General features: G+C 33.8%; 1 protein-coding gene across 1 annotated transcript in view; it reads right to left on the reverse strand.

Annotated features, from left to right (window-relative positions):
- Positions 1-228: 228 nt before the first annotated feature.
- The window catches only part of LOC115419473 (fibulin-2-like), a 117,524-nt gene continuing 96,138 nt past the window's right edge, over positions 229-21,614 (reverse strand). Inside the window, exons 5-8 of the mRNA XM_030134271.1 lie at positions 18,082-18,274; positions 11,582-11,791; positions 5,376-5,513; positions 229-374 (exon numbers count right to left, since the gene is read on the reverse strand). Of these exons, the coding sequence (XP_029990131.1) occupies positions 229-374; positions 5,376-5,513; positions 11,582-11,791; positions 18,082-18,274 (687 nt within the window). The remainder of the gene's footprint in view (positions 375-5,375; positions 5,514-11,581; positions 11,792-18,081; positions 18,275-21,614) is intronic.

Genomic DNA, 21,614 nt, shown 5'->3' on the forward strand with positions numbered 1-21,614 from the left:
TTGTTAAGTATCACAAGACCTACATTCTCCTTCTTCATGAGTGACTGCGTCCAATTAAAAAAGCCTCTCCATCTATGGACAAAATGCTCCGTTGCTCTTCAGTTTTGTCGTGGCGTTGGCTGTGTTTGTTTGTTTGTTTGTTTGTTTGTTGTTGGCGTTGTGCCGTTTGCTACCTCATGCGGCTTAAGCGACAGATACATAAAGTACGAGCTTTGGGAGCCGCTCCAATTACTGCCAGCGGTAACACAACAGGAAGGAGTGGCAGCCCTTACCTTCACATGTGCGCCCATTTGTCTTCAGTGAGAATCCTGGGAAGCAGGAGCAGCGAGCCTGGCCTCCGACCGCACTGCACTGTTGACTGCAACCACCGTTTCCTGCAAGACACAAACAGGGGTGTCAAAGTCATTTTAGTTCAGGGGCCACATCCCCCCGATTTGATCTGAAGTGGGTCGGACCAGTAAAATAACAATACAGGGTGACACAAAAAAACGGGAACTTTTTAACAATCCAATAAAACCAAGAGTGATGGAAGAAAAATATTTTATTCATAGCAACTGAAACCTTAAAACATGCCATTTAAGAAACAATGATGGAATTTTCATTTTTTAAAAATTACTTCCTGTAGATGGCGTCCTCCTGTACGAATGCATTCTTGAAATCTGCTGTTGAGATTCCTCATTGACCGCTGCAACATCTCAGCTGGGATACTGTGAATTTCATCCTGAATTCTCTGTTTTGACTCATCCAGAGTTCTTGGTCCAGTCGTGTACGCTTTACTCCTGAGATAGCCCCGCAAGAAAAAATCACAAATGGACAAATCTGGCGATCTAGGGGGCCAGGGAACGTTACCGAATCTTGAGATCACATGGTTACCGAACAATTCTCGCACAGCCACCAATGGTTACTATGGTAAAAAAAAAAACGGGCATTTTTGAAGTGCGTATTGGCAGACATGAGCAAGTGGCAGCACTGCGAGACAGTGACCTTGAACAAGTAAACACCCCCCCCATTTTAGTAACCATTGGCGGCTGTGCGAGAATTGTTCGGTAACCGTGTGATCTCAAGATTCGGTAACGTTCCCTGGCCCCCTAGATCGCCAGATTTGTCCGTTTGTGATTTTTTCTTGTGGGGCTATCTCAACAGTAAAGTGTACACGACTCGACCAAGAACTCTGGATGAGTTAAAACAGAGAATTCAGGATGAAATTCACAGTATTCCAGCTGAGATGTTGCAGCGGTCAATGAGGAACCTCAACAGCAGATTTCAAGAATGCATTCGTACAGGAGGACGCCATCTACAGGAAGTAATTTTTAAAAAAGGAAAATTCCATCATTGTTTCTTAAATGGCATGTTTTAAGGTTTCAGTTACTATGAATAAAATATTTTTCTTCCATCACTCTTGGTTTTATTGGATTGTTAAAAAGTTCCCGTTTTTTTGTGTCACCCTGTATATAAACAGTGGTGGAATGTAATACAGTATTTGTACATCTTTAACCCTTTCATGCATAGGTCACTCTAGTGGACAGTTCTTCTCCAGCTGTTCTCTTGTATATTCATGGGTTTTGATGTTTAGTTCCATATCAGCCAACACAGTGGACACTTACGCACCATCCCATACACTGACATTCAGACCATCACTGAAACTTTGCTGTTCTTGATAAACCTGATCTGCAGTAACATGTTTAAGCGTAAATCCATTTTTATTTGTTAGACAAGAAGGTTTTTTTTTTTGCATATTATCTCCATGAAGTGAGTAATTACTAGGGTTTTTTGTGCTTCAGTCAAGATTTGTTACTTAATTCAATTTTTTTTTTTTTTTTGCTTAATTCAAGCAAAAAAAACCTGCCAGTGGAACAAGTGAAAATTATCTTGGTCAGATTTCTTGAAATCAGATTTTCCAGATCTATCGTCTATAAATCAGTTCTTATATCTCACTGAAAAGTTCCTCTTTGGGTGATTCCGTCTTATTTCAAGTGTGATGAGATATTTGGACTAGAAATGAGAAAAATATACTTGGTAAGATTTAGATGTTTTCCAGTGAAGAAGAAGAAGGAGGAAAAAAAAGGAGAAGAAAAAAAGAAGTAAAAAAAAGAGGAAGAAGGAGAAAAAGAAGAAGAAGAAGAAGGGGAAGAATTAGCCTTAAAATCTTATTACTGGAGGATTAATTTCCAAAAGATCACCAAAACACTTATTAAAGGATCTAAACAAACTGAACCAGAACAAAAAATGCATTGACTTAATACTTCTCGATAAAAGACGTTAAATTCCTGGTCAGCTGATGATATGGTCTCCTGACTCCCTCTCCCCACCCACGGTTCCTTCACTCTGTTCCACTGATGGTCTGCGGCTGCAGGAGGATCCTCTCATGAGCCGTCACATTCAACACCACCCAATCAATTCTCCCTATTTAACAGCTCGATAGTCCTGTCACAAAGAGCCATGGTCCGGGAACTGTTTCCCCACAATCTCCCACCAACACACACTCTGCTCCAGCCTCTGCAGCGGTGGAGTGTCGGAAGGCCGCTCGATACATCGATCGGGATATTCTTATAACTAACAATCAGAGACACTTTAAAGGAGCCAGGTTTTTATTGGACAGCCGACGCTTGAAGCAGAGACTTTAGGGATTCGCACCGCTGATCTCCCCCCTGGACTTGATCAAGATTCAGCTCATGAACCCGCAGAAGCGAAAACAGAACAGATCAAGTATGACTGAACAGTTTATCGGCAAAGGGGAAAGTTTTCACTTTGAGTCATGAGGGAGTTCTTCACCTCGGGGTGGTCAGGCATCGCTCGGACACATCATGACAACCCCGTCAAAAAAAATATACAGCTGATGCGTCCGGCCTACTGGACTCTATACCGTAGAATTAGACATTGGAGACACTAAGGGCCTGATTTACTAACGTCGCGTTTCTACTACGTGGTATTGGCTCGACTGGACTTGGCCTTTTTGCATTTCCATTACAAAAAAGGACCTGGAATCTGGTACCCGGTACTACAGGGGTTGGACAAAATAATGGAAACACTTTCACCTCAAGATGATAATGCCCCAATCCATACAGCTTGAATTGTTAAAGAATGGCATGAGGAACATTCTAATGAAGTTGAGCATCTCGTATGGCCGGCACAGTCCCCAGACCTCAACATTATTGAGCATTTATGGTCAGTTTTAGAGATTCAAGTAAGACGTCGATTTCCACCGCCATCGTCTCTAAAAGAGTTGGAGGGTATTCTAACTGAAGAATGGCTTAAAATTCCTTTGGAAACAATTCACAAGTTGTATGAATCAATACCTCGGAGAATTGAGGCTGTAATTGCCGCAAAAGGCGGACCTACACCATATTAAATTATATTTTGTTGATTTTTTAAGGTGTTTCCATTATTTTGTCCAACCCCTGTACTTTTCTGGTATCACCTCCACCAAGGTGAAATTTTAGGGTGATTACTTTATGATCATGACTAATATTCTGGGGAAAAATGTCAATACTTGCCCTTTTATAGCGATATTTGGGCTCACTGTTGACTCCAGTTTGAACCAAATAGAGTCCGATATCATAGCTTTTACATCCATCCTTGCAAGATGACGCATCTTATTTTTGTGGAAGTCTCCTAAACCCTTGTCTATTTCACTTTGGCTAAAGGATGTTATGTTTTTTCTTAAATTAGAAAAGATTAGACTCTCACTACGAGGTCCCTTAACTAAATTTTTTAATAAAAGGCAGTCTTTTTTAGATTACAGTGTGGGGAAGCAAAATTTACAATATTTTGAGGCAGGGATTGAAAGACAGTGTATGACCAATTAGTTTATTGAAAGGCATGAGAATTTATTTGCCAAAAGAAAATGTACATAATAGAAAATGTTTTTCTTCTATGTGTCCTCCTTCTTTCTCAATAACTGCCTTCACACGCTTCCTGAAACTTGCGCAAGTGTTCCTCAAATATTGGGGTGACAACTTCTCCCATTCTTCTTTAATAGTATCTTCCGGACTTTCTGGTAATAGTTTTGCTCATAGTCATTCTCTTCTTTCCATTATAAACAGTCTTTATGGACACTCCAACTATTTTTGAAATCTCCTTTGGTGTGACGAGTGCATTCAGCAAATCACACACTCTTTGACGTTTGCCTTCCCGATTACTCATATGGGCAAAAGTTTCTGAAAAGGTATGGATAATAGTGTTAGGTATGATTATGACATCAGTATATGTTTGGTTTCAAAACAATTGACGTAGTGCCTGCTGAGAAAAAACAACTAAATGTTCATTGTGAATTTTGCTTCCCCACCCTGTATTCTGAGGAAAAATGTCAATACTTGCCCTTTTATAGCGATATTTGGGCTCACTGTTGACTCCAGTTTGAACCAAATAGAGTCCGATATCATAGCTTTTACATCCATCCTTGCAAGATGACGCATCTTATTTTTGTGGAAGTCTCCTAAACCCTTGTCTATTTCACTTTGGCTAAAGGATGTTATGTTTTTTCTTAAATTAGAAAAGATTAGACTCTCACTACGAGGTCCCTTAACTAAATTTTTTTAATAAATGGCAATCTTTTTTAGATTACTTTCGATCTTTACGAACACTGCCTTCAGATTGACCTATTGCACCTCCACCCTACTCTATTTTGGTATTGTTACCTCCGCCAAGGAGGTTATGTTTTTGCCAGGGTTTGTTTGTTTGTTTGTCTGTCTGTCCGTTAGTGTGCAACATAACTCAAAAAGTTACGGACAGATTTGGATGAAATTTTCAGGGTTTGTTGGAAGTGGGATAAGGAAGAAATGATTAAATTTTGGTGGTGATCGGGGGGGGGGGGGCCACTGATCAGCCTTGGTGGAGGTCTGCGATCTCCGAGTGCTTCTAGTTTAGGTGTTGTTTTTCGTCGTAATTCATTCCGTCTACCAATTATTGTCACATTTGATACATGTATGTAATGTCTAATATTTTACAGTAGGCACAAGTATCTACAAGGTATGTCTTTTTTTTATTATCATTATTATTTTTATTTATTTATTTAAAAAAAAAAAATTCTTCTATTTCCGTTAACTCTGTTAATATTTTTGTACATCACAGATTTGTTATTGCTTGTACTTATTTGGTTTTCTGCTGCTCAGAGACTATGTTATAATAACGTTCTTCTTCCTTCTGTTGCCCCTTCTCAGAGGGCCTTCAGGTTGGTTTGGGCATAGGAGGGGAAATGATATAAAAGGCAATGTATAATGAATGCACTGTAATTCCGTTCCTTTGTATGTACTGTTACATTGTTCAAAAAAGACGAATAAAAAACAAAACAAAACAAAAACTAGAAATTGAAGAGAACAAGGGGTGGTCTAATAATTTTTTCCGCCACTGTAGAACATTGTTAGCATTAGCATTACCTGCACATGGATTCCGGCGGACAGGGCTTCTGCTGGTCGTACTGGTCGTACTGGTTGTGGTGGTGGTAGTGGAGGCTGTGGGCGGGGCCACGGGGCTGTCCTCCTCCTCTTTGACTCTGTTGTCTTCATCAGGACTCACTGCAGAAACAAAGCAGGAAGAACATGTCAGCGCTCACATACCATACAGGGATGAAGCGATACGAACAGTTCATATCACTGTTATCATTATTATGGCGGTACTGTTGAAATGTGGTCAAAATGTTCACGGAGTATTTAAACACAGTCTGAAATAATTAAAAAAAACAAAAACAGCAACAAAAAAAAACCCCAAATAAAATAATAGGCACAATGTACTTTCTGTGGCAGAAACATTCAAATATTAACATGTAAACATCAAACACACAAATGTGCATTAAAGATATGTATTTATGTGTATTTTTGCACATCTTTTGTCTACTTTAGTATGTTTTTTGTGTATTTTTGCATATTTTTTTGCATACTTATTATACTTTTAATGTATTTTTGCACATTTTTGTATACTTTAGCGTATTTTTGCTTATTTTTAGTACACTTTAGTATGTTTTTAGTGGTTTTTTTTTCATATTTTTTGAATACTTCAGTGTATTTTTGCATATTTTTAGTATACTTTAGTATGTTTTTAGTGTATTTTTGCATATTTTTTGTATACTTTAGTATATTTTTAGTGTATTTTTGCATATTTTTTGTATACTTTAGTTTGTTTTTAGTGTATTTTTGCATATTTTTGTACACTTTAGTGTATTTTTAGTGTATTTTTGCATATTTTTAGTATACTTTAGTATATTTTTAGTGTATTTTTCCATATTTTTTGTATACTTTAGTATGTTTTTAGTGTATTTTTGCATATTTTTTGTGTACTTTTTTGTATTTTTAGTGTATTTTTGCATATTTTTAATATACTTTAGTATATTTTTAGTGTATTTTTGTATACTTTAGTGTATTTTTAGTATATTTTTGCATATTTTTAGTATACTTAATATGTTTTTAGTGTATTTTTGCATATTTTTGTATACTTTAGTCTATTTTTAGTGTATTTTTGCATATTTTTTGTATACTTTAGTATATTTTTAGTGTATTTTTGCATATCTTTAGTATACTTTAGTATGTTTTTAGTGTATTTTTGCATATTTTTTGTACACTTTAGTGTATTTTTGCACAATTTTAGTATACTTTAGTATATTTTTAGTGTATTTTTGCATATTTTTGTATACTTTAGTGTATTTTTGCATATTTTTAGTATACTTTAGTACGTTTTTAGTGTATTTTTGCATATTTTTTGTGTACTTTAGTATATTTTTTGTTGTATTTTTGCATATTTTTAGTATACTTTAGTACGTTTTTAGTGTATTTTTGCATATTTTTTGTGTACTTTAGTATATTTTTTGTTGTATTTTTGCATATTTTTTGTATACTTTAGTGTATTTTTGCATATTTTTAGTATACTTTAGTATGTTTTTAGAGTATTTTTGCATATTTTTTGTATACTTTAGTATATTTTTAGTGTATTTTGCATAGTTTTTGTATACTTTAGTATATTTTTAGTGTAATGGTGTGAGAAGTGTTTCTATTTGTCATTATTTCTAGTTTATTCTGTTCTTATTTGACTGATTCTGATCCACTTTAGCTCATAGTGGTCTAAATGTGGAACCTAAATGAACATGAGTCTAAAACAGTGAATGCCAAACACACAAATGTGCATTAAAGATGAAACCTTATCGCCGTTGTTCGACCATTTTCCATATCAAGTTTGTGTTGAAAGTGCAGTAATCAAACACGGTTATAATGATAATTAGAATTTAAACGATAATACTAACTGTTAGGAATTTTACCACATATTTATCATTATACCGGTAATCGTTACATCCCTAATACCATAACAGAGCGAGAAGTGCGGGGTTAAACTCCAGGAGGGAAATCCATTCACCCTGCTTTAAACCAGTTCAACATGCAGCAGAAATAAATGACATCAGGTTGACTCACTCGTTCCTGATATTTAAAACCAATTCTAAAAAGAGTCATATTCCACATAATATCTATTTCCTAATGACAACTGAAGGCCGGTGCAGATTCGACCCATGCCGAATGTTTTTGTCATTAGACTGAAGCTTTAAGAGCAGAACGAGGTCTGTGAATAAATTATCTTTCATTTGAGGTTGCTGGGAATGTTGATGAGGCCATTTAACTGGGCCTTGTTCAAGTGCCATACCAGTACGGATGTTAATGAAATCTATTGCAGTTAAACCGCTGCATAATCATGGCGAAATGACTATAAATGAGCATAAGATACAAATCAAGTTCCTTGTTGTATAAGCCTTTAATGGAAGTGAAATATTTAAAATGTTATAGCGTAGGGATTTTCTCATCTTCCGTCATTTAGATTAAATGAGGCATTTATAACAGGAGGGCAAATAAGAGACAACATGAACACCATTTCAGTAAATAAACACAGATGTACGTCGATGCAAATGGAGGTTCTTTTGACATCAGGTCCATATGGTCCAACTGGGACTTTATGGCCTTTTTCAGTCACACTGCTCATATTGCATTTTAATACATTCTGCAGCCCATGTCCTGCTGCTTCATTCTCTGCTGCTACACTTTTTTTTTTTGTTTTGTTTTATCGCTGTGCATATATATTTTTATTTATTATCAAATCTATTTACTGTTTTATTTCTGCTCACGGCTGAAGAGCTACTGATCAGATTTGTACAATGACAATAAAGATCTAATTTAAAAACGAACATGGAAATGGTTTGGTCTTAGTCTTTTTTAATCTGTTTTTTTGTCTATTGTATGTTTATTTTTTTGTTTTTTGTCTGTCTAGTCTCTTTGTTTTCTGTCTATTGTCTTCTAATATACGTGTGTCAGTGGCGGTTTCTCACAGACTGCAAGGGAAGCCCGGCTTCCCCTAAAATTACAAAAATTAAATGGTTAAATATGTTCAGTTGTGTTGACATTTCATTGATTCCAAATGTTTTAGAACACATTCATCTCACAGATTTTTTTTTTTTTTTGCTTATTTTTTTCACGTTATTTGTAAAGTTTTTGTTCGTTTTATTATTTAATACATAAACCCAGTGTGTCCATCCACTGTCATTGATTGATTGGGTTAATTATTATTTTTTCTTCAATTTTTTTCAGTTTGTGGCTTATTTTGTCCATGTTACTTATTATTTTGTTGATTTATTATTCATTTTTGTTAATTTCCTTGATCACTTTGGCTGTTTTTGTACATTTTGTTGCTTATTTTATTTTATTTTTTTACTCCATTTGGATTTTTTTTAACTTATTTTTTTCGTGTTCTTTAGGATTTGTAAAGTTTTTGTTCATTATATTATTTAATGTATAAACCCAGTGTGTCCACCCACTGTCACTGATCCAACTCCATGGGTTAATGATCCTTTTTTCTTCAATTTGTGGCTTATTTTGTCCATGTTACTTATTATTTTGTTGATTTATTATTCATTTTTGTTAATTTCCTTGATCACTTTGGCTGTTTTTGTTCATTTTGTTGCTTATTTTATTTTATTATTATTATTTTTTTTACTCCATTTGGATTTTTTTTTTTTTTTTTTTTAAACTTTTTTTTGTGTTCTTTAGGATTTGTAAAGTTTTTGTTCATTTTACTATTTAATATCTATAAACCCAGTGTGTCCATCCACTGTCACTGATCCAACTCAATGGGTTAATTATAATTTTTTCTTCAATTTTGTTCAGTTTGTGGCTTATTTTGTCCATGTTACTTATTATTTTGTTGATTTATTATTCATTTTTGTTAATTTCCTTGATCACTTTGGCTGTTTTTGTTCATTTTGTTGCTTATTTTATTTTATTATTATTATTTTTTTACTCCATTTGGAGGTTTTTTTTTTTTTTTTTTTTTTTTTTTTTACTTTTTTTTGGTGTTCTTTAGGATTTCTAAAGTTTTTGTTCATTTTACTATTTAATATACATAAACCAAGTGTGTCCATCCACTGTCATTGATCCAACGCCAAGACTGATCTGCCTTGGTGGAGGTCTGCGCTCTCTGAGTCTTTTCTAGTATTTGTTTTATATTCTACTAAAAAACTTGGATTAGCGACTCACTTTTCATTCACATTTGAGGTGTGGACATTTAATTTTGCCAGAAAGGAAAGTTTTGTATGATATTCAAAGAATAAACGAGGAATGGAAAAAACAAAACAAAAACAAAAAAAAAAAAAAAAAAAAAAGAGGATAAAATTATAATAAATGGTTAAAATTAATTTGAGAACTGCCCTAAAAGTAGCGCTAGGTCTTTATGGGTTACATATAACAGTCTGTCTTGTATTTAGCAAAACAATCTGCCACTGCAAGACCATAGAAATTCCTATTAAACATTTATAGCTCTTGTGTTTATTATAAGCGGTGAAAGTGGAGATCCGACCAGTGTCTAAATCCCACATACATGTATATTCAGCAGGACTTTCCACTAATGATCCAGACTGTGACGCCCCACCACCGTTCGTCCTAAAATGATCCGTAAATTCTGTGGCCAGCAGAGTCTCATTTAACCAGGCTGTTAACCATGTACATTAATTTTAGGATGAACTTGGAACACGCTGTTAACATTAACATGCACAGCACTGACAATAAAACCACAAACACACACACACACACACACACACAGAACTGGATAACTCTGAAACCACAAGACGCAAAAAAAAACAAAAACAAAAAACAGTTCACATGAGATAAACGTTACGGTCATTTATTGTTTATTTGTTAACTAATTATTGTTTCCGACATGTAGTTTTTATGGAGCGGCTCCTCCACACTGAGCAAACAAACCCGGTAGAATTAATGATGTTTATCTGATGTAAAGAAATGTTGGTTACAGATAAATCCACCATCATTTAATCAGTAAATATGAGTCAACAGGTCACTGTGCATGTGTGTGTGTGTGTTTATTTAAATGACACAAACCGGACTGTTCTTACTTTGAGTTTCAGACCGACTGTAACACTAAATGTCCATTTACTCACAGGAATGAAAACTCACTTAAGTGATAATTTCACAGATCAACAGTCGACACTGAGTTAATTTATGTGCGCACTAATACTCTGATCATTGTCTGATTTCTGCATTTATGAGATTATTCAGGTGACGATGTAAACAACACAAACTGAAACGCTTTATCAGATAACAGCAGTAATGTGATCAGGAGAAATCAAACAGCATAATTAGATATTATTATTATTATTATTATTATTATTATTATTATTATCATCACTTTGCTACTTATACTTTACAAAGTATAATTGCTTGTTTTTTTTTGTTTGTTTTTTTCAATACTGTTTTCTTTTTTAGAGTTATATTTTCTTGTGTATATATTCAGTGTTTGTGCTGCTATTGGAACCTCAATGGTCTCTGCCCAAAGGATCAATTAAGTTGTATCTAATGTAATGTAATGTAATGTAATCTAAACCAAACTAAACTAATCCTAATCTAATTTTAACTAATCCAATCTAAACTAATCCAGTCTAATCTAAACTAATCCAATCCAATGTAATCCTAATGTAAACTAATCTAATATCATCTAAACTAAAGTAATCGAATTGAATCAAATCAAATCTACTATAAACTAATCTAATCCAATCTAAACTAATCGAATCTAAAGTAATCTAAACTAATCCAGTCAAATCGAATCTAAACAAATCCAATCATAATCTAATCTAATCTAATCTAATCCAAACTAAACTAATCCTAATCTAATCTAAACTAATCTAATCTAAACTAATACAATCTAATCTAAACTAATCCAATCATAATCGAATCTGATCTAATCTAATATAAAGTAATTTAATCTAATCCTAATACAAACTAACCTAATATAATCTTAACTAAACTAAAGTAATCCAATCCTAATGTAATCTAATGTAATCTAATCTAAAGTAATCCAATCCTAATGTAATGTAATGTAATCTACTCTTAACTAAACTAAAGTAATCCATTCCTAATGTAATGTAATGTAATCTAAAGTAATCCAATCCTAATGTAATGTAATCTAAGGTAATCCAATCCTAATGTAATGTAATGTAATGTAATCTAATCTAATCTAATCTAATCTAATCTAATCTAATCTAATCCCGTCCTAAACAGTGTCCTGTCGGTCCTAGTCTGTGCAGGTGCAGGTGCAGTTGTTGGACCTGGTGCACAGGAGTGTCCGTCCGGCTGCAGGTGGTATCCTGGGTGGCATCCACAGCGGTACGAGCCCCACGTGTCTGTGCATGTGTGCTGGCACAGCTGGCCTGCGTACAGCTGACACTCATCCACCTCCTCCTGCTCCTCCACCGTGTTGGCAGCGTCGTCTGTGGCACCGATGGAGAAGGCCTCTTTGGGGAACTTGGTGTCTGACACTGGAAGGAGTCACATTCAGATTCACATTCAGATTCACATTCACATTCACATTTAGATTCAGATTCACATTCAGATTCACATTCACATTCACATTTAGATTCAGATTCACATTCAGATTCACATTCAGATTCACATTCAGATTCAGATTCACATTCAGATTCAGATTCACATTCAGATTCACATTCACATTCACATTTAGATTCAGATTCACATTCAGATTCACATTCACATTTAGATTCACATTCACATTCACATTTAGATTCACATTCAGATTCACATTCACATTCACATTTAGATTCAGATTCACATTCAGATTCACATTCACATTCACATTTAGATTCAGATTCACATTCAGATTCACATTCAGATTCACATTCAGATTCAGATTCACATTCAGATTCAGATTCACATTCACATTTAGATTCAGATTCACATTCAGATTCACATTCACATTCACATTTAGATTCAGATTCACATTCAGATTCACATTCACATTTAGATTCACATTCACATTCACATTTAGATTCACATTCAGATTCACATTCACATTCACATTCAGATTCACATTCACATTCACATTTAGATTCACATTCACATTTAGATTCACATTCACATTCACATTTAGATTCACATTCACATTTAGATTCACATTCACATTCACATTCAGATTCACATTCAGATTCACATTCAGATTCAGATTCACATTCAGATTCAGATTCACATTCACATTCAGATTCACATTCACATTCAGATTCACATTCAGATTCAGATTCACATTCAGATTCAGATTCACATTCACATTCAGATTCACATTCACATTCAGATTCACATTCAGATTCACATTCACATTCAGATTCACATTCACATTCAGATTCACATTCAGATTCACATTCATATTCATTAGTCATTTCAGCAGAAAAAATACACAGAAACAAAACACTGTTCTCAGGTCCCAGATTGTCAGCAGCATTTAGTAAAATACTAATAAAATACTGAGAAAAATAAGAAGATACTGAGTGCAATTGCTGTTAAATTTACGATTTTGAAGGAGAATGGTCACTACAAGGACGAACAAACTTTGTTCCACAATTCGATGCTTTTTAAACAAATTTTTTGCCATGGTGCATGGTGCAGTCCTACTGCCTCAAATGAAAGTTTGCAAAGCTTCAGGAGGTGGAGGAAAGGTAAATGAGTGTTATGTTTCACTTTCACTTCCATGGGCGGCACGGTCCCAATTTTGTAGAAAACAAGATGGATGCCCATTGGCCCCTCCCATGACCTTTGATTGGATTTAAATCCCACCGCTACTTCGTGCAAACCAGTTTTAACTTGGATTGTGCAGATTGCTCCTGTTCACTCATGCATGAAAACCTGGGTCTGTAAATCTGGACAAATATCCACCAACCCACTACCTACAGACGTCCTGAAAAGGAAACTCCAAAAAATTATAAATGCAGAACTGGGGGTAATTTTTCAAAATGTATAGTTTATATATATATATATATATATATATATATATATAGACCGTGTATTGTATATAAAGGCAAAATCAAAAGTAGGCTCTTTTCATGGGTCGTTCCACGTTGGTGGAACGCTCTACCAAGTGCTACAAGAACAGAGTCATCCCTGCCTATCTTCAAGAAGCTCCTGAAGACCCAGCTCTTCCGAGAGCACCTCCTGTCCTAGCACTTTCAAACATTCCATTTTAAATATTCTAATAAGGTTTTTCCCAGGACAACCACAGATTCTTTCACGATTATCTCTGGACCTGCTGCGGTGGTCCGGCCTCTTCCCTGCCCTCATCATCACCACTCACTTATCCTCAACCGCCTCCATGTGTCTCCCCCTACTCCCCCCTTCTCCCCCTCTCCCCCAGTCCCTATCTCTATCGCTCTCTCTTTTTCCCCTTCTCTACTCTCTCTCTTTAACCCCAACTGGTCAAGGCAGACGTCCATCCTCCAGGAGTCTGGGTCTGCTCGAGGTTTCTGCTGTTAAAGGGAAGTTTTTCCTCGCCACTGTCACCAGTCACAAGTGTTTGCTCCTGGAGGATTCTGTTGGGTTTCTGTAGAATTGACTTAGAGTCTGGTTTTGACCAACTCTATATATAAAATGTCAAGAGATAACTTTTTTGTGATCTGGCGCTATATAAATAAAATTTGATTGATTGAGTGATTTAATTGGTTTTCCCCTGTAAGTCGCTTTGGAAAAAAGCGTCTGCCAAATGTGTAAACATAAACATAAACATAAACATATAAAGGCAAAATCAAAAGTACTCAAAAATGGCCAAAATAGGCTCAGACCCCTAAGAGTTAAATACATAAATAAATAGAAATAAATAGAAATTAATAGAAATTAATAAATAAATAAATTGAAATAAATACAAATAAATAAATAAATAAATAAATAGAAATAAAAATAAATAAATAGAAATAAACAGAAATAAATAGAAATAAATAAATAAATACATAAATAAATAAATAAATAAATAAATAAATAAATAGAAAAAATAGAAATAAATAAATAAATAAATAAATATTAATTAATTAATTAATTAATTAAAAAATAAAGAAATAAATATAAATAGCAATAAATAAATAAATAAATAAAAACAAATAAATACAAATATAAATAAATAAATACATACATACATAAATATAAATAAATATAAATAAATAAATACATACATACATACATACATACATAAATAAATAAATGAATACTCTTCAACACACACCTGTAGTGTCCAGGTAAAGGTTCAGGCCAGGAGTTGACTTCAACAAATCCATTAGTGATTTTTAAAGTAAATGTTTCTCACAGTCATTAGCTCGGCTTTAAATTCAGAGGAGCGAGGCGATTAAATGATTCCTGTTTTAATTAAAAGGCGCTGAGTCATAAGACTGAAAACGTATCCCCCCCATGGAAATAATTACAGTGCATCTCATCCTATTTTTTTTTTTTGTTGTTTTTTTTTATCCATAAAACACTGGCTCAGTAAAGCCTTCCTTGGTGCATCCTCACACACACACACAGGTTCACCCACTCCCTCCTTCACAGTGACATCATTCAGATTTATCTTATAAAACTGAAGGAAATGAGCTGCACTCAATGCTTAGAACAGAGCCTATTAAAGGGGGGGGGGGGGGGGTTTAGCAGGAATCCCTGTGATGTTATGAATGAACAAAAGGGAGGACACTGCCCTTACCTCATCATCACACTTGGATACAACTATTCTCATTAAAACCCAAACAGGAACTGGATAATAGAGCGCAACACGTTCACGCTGTGGATGTGGATCCAATAAAAAACTACAGTTAAAAGCTTACAAATGTTCCAACTCTGGGAACATTTGTAAGCTTTTAACAACTTTAACAACCTGTCTGGAGTATCGACGTTTGGTGTTGTTTTCTTACATGGAACTCTCAACTGTTATCGATTTAAACCTTATAATTTCCATCCTCATCATGAAACTGTTACTTAGAGTTATGATAAAAGAGCTGTGCGGCCAAAATGCATGGACTGGACTAAATTTGAATGGAAATAGAGTTAGAGTGGAGAGAGCAGAAGCAGGATAAGGTTAACATACATGTATAAGGCGTTTTTGGAAAGGGTTCGGTTTGTGAAACTATAGAGAGCTGAAGGCCCGCCCCTTCTGGTTGAGACCTAACTTTGAAAAACAGCCAATAGGAAGAGAGGAATACTTTTTAGTCTCCTTTGGATTGTACCACCTTTTTTTTGTCTGTTTGTTTTCTTTAGGTCTGGTTTTGTTATACCACCAAAATAATGCATTCATGGTCACAAACTTGTATTTTAACCCTAACATCACAAAATGTTCCAAGTTCTCCATTATGCAATGAGTGGGTACGACTTTATTCTCATTATATAACAATTTTATTCTTGTTAAATAACGACTTTATTCTTATTAAATAACGACTTTATTCTCCTTAAATAATGAGTTTTTTTTAAAACTACAGCTTTATTCTTGTTAATTAATGACTTTATTCTTGTTAAATAATGACTTTATTCTCATTAAATATTGACTTTATTCTCATTAAATAACGACTTTATTCTCATTAAATAACGACTTTATTCTCATTAAATAATGAGTTTTTAAAATTACGACTTTATTCTTGTTAATTAAGGACTTTATTCTCATTAAATAATGAGATTTTTAAAACTACGACTTTATTCTCATTAAATAATGAGTTTTTTAAAACTACGACTTTATTCTCGTTAATTAATGACTTTATTCTTGTTAAATAATGACTTTATTCTCATTAAATATCGACTTTATTCTCATTAAATAACGACTTTATTCTCGTTAAATAATGAGTTTTTAAAACTACGACTTTATTCTTGTTAATTAAGGACTTTATTCTCGTTAAAAAATGACTTTATTTTCATTACATAATGAGATTTTTATAACTGCGACTTTATTCTCGTTAAATAACGACTTTATTCTCGTTAAATAACGACTTTATTCTTGTAGTGACAGGTGTTTTTATTTTCTTATGTGGCCCTAATATGCCGTCATAATTTTGACTTCATTTTAGCCAATTTTTTCCATATTTTTCATTTTATTTTTTATTTTTGTAAATATTGTATTTGTTTTTGTTCATTTAGTGGCTTATTTGGGTTATTTTTCTACATTTTGTTTTTTATTTTATGAATTTTTTCTTCAGTTCTGTTCAGTTTGTGGCTTATTTTGTTCACGTTGCTTATTTTATTCTTTTTTTTTTTTTTTTCAAACTTGTATTTTAACCCTTCTGAATGCTTACCCTGGACCAACCCGATGGTAAAATGTATCGGTGAATGTCACTACCATTAGGTATTTGATGGATCAGAGGTGGAGGCAAACTCTGCTGGCGTTTGTAGACAGACAACAGGCTGAGCCTCCATCTGGTCCTCATTCAGCCCAGCCTGCGTACATCTATACCCATTACTCTGAATGGTAACGTGACTCCTGACCAATCAGCACGGAACATCTGTCTTTGCAAAGATCAAACTGGGCCCGTACCCCACCTCCGACATAAGCATGAATCAGAGGGAAAAAAAACAAAAAACAGAGTTAGCTCAGGCCAGATATGGTTCCAAATATATCCTGAGGTCAAAGCCACAGGAAGAATTAACTAAAGCCTGTTTGGACTGGATTAGTTTGACACAGGTACGAGGGCGAAAGGAAAAAGTACCAGAGATTTAGTCCAGTCCAAATGTGATACGTTAGTTAACATTAGCACAAAATGTCAGTAAAGATTATTGCAATTTTTACCTTCTGTAAAAGGGTCCGGGAAAGTGACCCCAGGTAATACTAATTAGACCAGAAGTTAATATGTGTGTAGATATTCTGTCATAACACTGATTTAAGATCAGTGTTATTATTATTATTATTATTATTATTATTATTATTATTATTATTATTGTCATTATTGTCATTATTGCTATTGTCGTCATTATTATTATTATTGTTGTTGTTGTTGTTTTATTGATATTCATATAAAATAATAATTGCTATTATTTATACAGAGATCATAAGAAATAGAGATTGGGGGTAGGACTATACAAGTTTTTACTTCTTCCTACTCCTTTTCGAGCATATTTAATTAATTATTAAAAAAAAAACAAAAAAAAACATGTATTTATTTTTTCTCTTTTCTTTACTTATCAACCTTTTATGAATCATTACTGATATTTTGTTGGTTGGTTTTGTTTTGATTTCACTCTCTACATGTTTGAAATAAAGATTTCAATAAAAAAAAAAAAAAAAAAAAAAGTGTCCAGCTTTACGAATCCGTGTATCATTCGTTCTTTTCACATTCAATTGAGAATCCACAATTGGAAAAAGAAAAAATGACTTGTTATTTCATTATTCATGTACAAATCAAAAATTAAAAAAACAAGTTGCTTTTCATTCTTTCGATTGAATGCACAAATTTAAAATTGGAAATAATCAAATGGACCAAACATGGGGTTTCATGTTGACATTTTTGATATCTGATTTGGTCTGACCCAGAAGTTCCTGACGTATTCATGTGTTGAGGGTCAGTGAATCTGTTGGTAATTGGATTTTCTTTTTAGAAACAAAAGAAAAACTAGTGGTTCATTGATTGTTGTTTTAAAATAGAAGAATTAAAATTGAATTTCAAGGTGTTTTTCTTTTTCAGTGTCAAAACAGATAAACCTAATTAAAAAAAAAACAGGTTGATTTTTGTTTTCTCCTAATAACTAAAAAGAAAGTTCCTACCTGACAGAAATGGAACAGGTGGTTTTATTCTTCCAGTGTTTCGTCCGTTACCTTTCCTGGGCAGTGACGTGGGTCTGGGCTTCTGCTTTGGTCTCAGGGGGGTCTGGCTGTTCGGACCTTCCTCCTCTTCCTCACAGCAGGTGAGGAAGATGTGACCACAGGGGTATCCCAGGTACTGATGGGCATCGCATCCCCGTCCTTCACTTCGCACCCGTAAGCCGAGGACACAGCAGCTGCAACACACCTGCCCCCCCACCCCGAAAAAAACATGACATCAGAGTGAGTTATGGAGTCACCAGCATCTGTAGTCAGGACCTCTACACTGAAAAAATCTAAATCTAACAAAGTGTATTTTTCTCATTTCTAGTCCAAATATCACATCACACTTAAAATAAGACAGAATCACCAAAAGGGGAACTTTTCAGTGAGTGAAATCTAGACTTAAGCAAAAAAAAAAAAAATCTTTAACTATGCCCCAAAAAAAAAAAAAAATCATGAATTAAGCAAAAATAAATAAATAAATAAATAAAATCTTGAATTAAGCAAAACAAATCTCGAATTAAGCAAAAAAAAATAAAAAAAATCTTGAATTAAGCAAAAAAAAAAAAAAATCTTGAATCAAGCAAAAAAAATCTTGAATTAAGTGAAAAAATTTAATTAAACAAAAAAATCTTGAGTTAAGCAAAAAAAAAAATGAGATTGAACAAAAAAAAATAAAAAAATCTTAATTTAAGCAAAAATGTAATGAAGCAAAAAAAAAAAAATCTTGAATCAAGCAATAAAGAATCTTGAATTAAGCAGAAAAAAAAATCTGGAATTAAGCAAAAAAAAAAATTCTTGAAATAAGCAAAAAAATCTTACTTTAAGCAAAAAAAAAAAAAAAAAAAAAAATCTTAAATTAAGTAAAAAATTCTCGAATTAAGCAAAAAAATCTGGAATTAAGCAAAAAAAAAAAAAAAAAAAAAACTAAACATAATCAAGCAAAAAACATCTTGAATTAAGCAAAAAAAAAAAATCTTGACCTAAGTGAAAAAAAAAGAAAAAAATCTTCAATTAAGTAAAAAAAATTCTTGAATTAAGCACAAAAATTCTTGAATTAAGCAAAAAAAAAAAAAAAGTCTGGAATTAAGCAAAAAAATCTGAAATTAAGCAAAATAATAATAATAAAATAAAATAAATAAATAAAAAATCTGTTAATGGAATAAGTGTAAAATATCTTGCTAAGATTACTTGTAATAGGATTTTCCAGATCTACTGTCTATAAATCAGTTCTTATATCTCACTGAAAAGTTCCTCTTTAGGTGATTCTGTCTGATTTTAAGAGTGATGAGGTCTAGGACTAGAAATGAGAAAAATACCCTTGGTAGAATTTGGATTTTTGCAGTGTATTTACAACCCTCCTCTGTTTAGTAAACAGCAGAGGGGAGGTAGACAGGATGGTTTAACAGCCATCCAGGTTTATTCCGTAAAACATTTCATGTGAAACCTCAGACCAGACCTCCTGTCATGCACAGAAATCCAGACTTTCACCTTTTTTTTTTCCTCTGCTCTGAAAGCGTTTGTTGGCGTTCTGAACACATGAACAGCTGCTCCGGAGCCAAACCACTGGGTTTCCTTTTGCTATTTGAGCCGACTCTAAAGGTACGATTCCTACGTCCATATGGAAGTGTTTACAGGTTTGAAAGATGCCTTCAGAAACTATTTTGGCAGTGCCAGTTTTTAATATATTTCAGCCTGTTTTCCATTAACTTAAATATCCTGACATTTACAGAAACCTCTCTGCTGGCATAGATAAGGTTTATCAGAGATTATAATAAAATAAGCACAAAAAAAAGATGCATTTCATAAGATGTGGATCTGAAACACCGAACAACAGCAACATGATGGTTACCAAGATGTCACTAATTTAAATGGACTGGAAAAGTAGACTTTATGTCCAGCCCAAAACGGACTCCAACATAAACTTTACGTAAACACATAAGGACATGAGAATCCACAATGCACCTTCAACCTAAGACCAGAACCTAAACCAAGAGTCCGTCATACAGACAGAGAGCAAAAGTCTCACCATGAAACCTTAGTTTGAAAAAAGAAAAAAGTCCATTACAGACAAGTTACATTTGGTTTGAAATATGCATCATTTACACAAATGATTCTCTGACTTTCTTACAAGTCAAGAAAGTCACAAGTCACTTTTCCATTGGACATCTGCACAAAACTTTACTGATATTCACTAAATGTTGAAAAAACAGAAGTGCGTAATGTCAGTTTTTCTATTAAACCACAAATGCGGTCATTTGTTTATTATCGCGAGATGACACGAGAAGTCATTCCATAAACATGGCGATGAATGTAAATAACATGTTTATTTACAGATATATTCATTATTATTATTATTATTATATATTATTCCTCTATCCCGTACTAAAGTAAAAAATGATTCAGTTTCCTGGTGTGTCCACACATACCACGACATGTTTCTTTTAAAACTCTTCTTCTTCTCTTGTTGTAACATCCGTCAACACCTGGGTTTTTTTGTTCACGTGACTCTAGTTGTGGAAAAAGGTCCTTCCATTACAGTTTTGTGTGATATACCAATTTCACTACACCTGATAAACCAACTCTTGCCAGAGCAAAAACTTTTCATTGAAAAACAAGAGTTTTGGTTGTCGTTTTTCCATTAGGCAAATTTTTATGCGCAAGTTATATTTGCGCAATATGATGGTCGATGGAAAAGCGCCTACAGTTTACGGTAAAACTGTGAATGTATCTGGGAAAGTACTCTATATAGACTACACATCCAAAAGTCATGGAGGTCACGTTAGCTAAAGGTCTCTGTCTACGATGTTCAGACTTGTAGCGTTTTTTTTTCTCTTCTAAGACTTTTTCATTTCACTTTTGAAGGTTGAGGTCAAATGTACCAAGGCAGCAGCTCTTCTGGTGTTGGTGGTGTGTATTACATACGACAAGTCCAAAACTAGCTGTTTGTTTACCATCTTTGGTACAAATCACAGCTTTTTTTGGTCTGTAAAATTATATTATAAACTAGGCCTGTAACGGTACACAAAATTTTTGGTTCGGTATGGTTTCGGTTTTCAAAGCCATGGTTAGTTTTTTTTCGGTTTGGTACGCGAAAAAAGAAAACCCCACAAAATGTCTTTAATATATTTATGACTTTTTGAACATTTTTTCCCCCTATTTTTGGACACAATAGAATATAGGAAAACAGGAATACTATAATTCTGCTGCTATAAATCAAATAGAAAATAAAATAAATTATTAATATTACTAAATGTATTTTAAACATTAGTATTGCACTTTTCCCTGACAGGTAGTTTTGAACAAACAAAAAAAACCTAATCCCAGTTCTGTCAGTTCACATTCTGCATAAAAATATCAACAAAAAAATTCTGCATGAAGTGCAACATTAACAGGACGGTAAACTGGTATTCTGTTGAAACAAACTGAAGAGACACATTGACAACACAATGAACCAAATTATTTATTTTAGGACAGAGAACAAACTGTTTAGGACACTTTGTGTACTTGTGTGTGTGTGTGTGCGCGTGTGTGTGCGCGCGCAA

This window comes from Sphaeramia orbicularis, chromosome 5 (genome assembly GCF_902148855.1).
Source record: "Sphaeramia orbicularis chromosome 5, fSphaOr1.1, whole genome shotgun sequence".
In the NCBI taxonomy this organism is placed as follows: Eukaryota; Metazoa; Chordata; class Actinopteri; order Kurtiformes; family Apogonidae; genus Sphaeramia; species Sphaeramia orbicularis.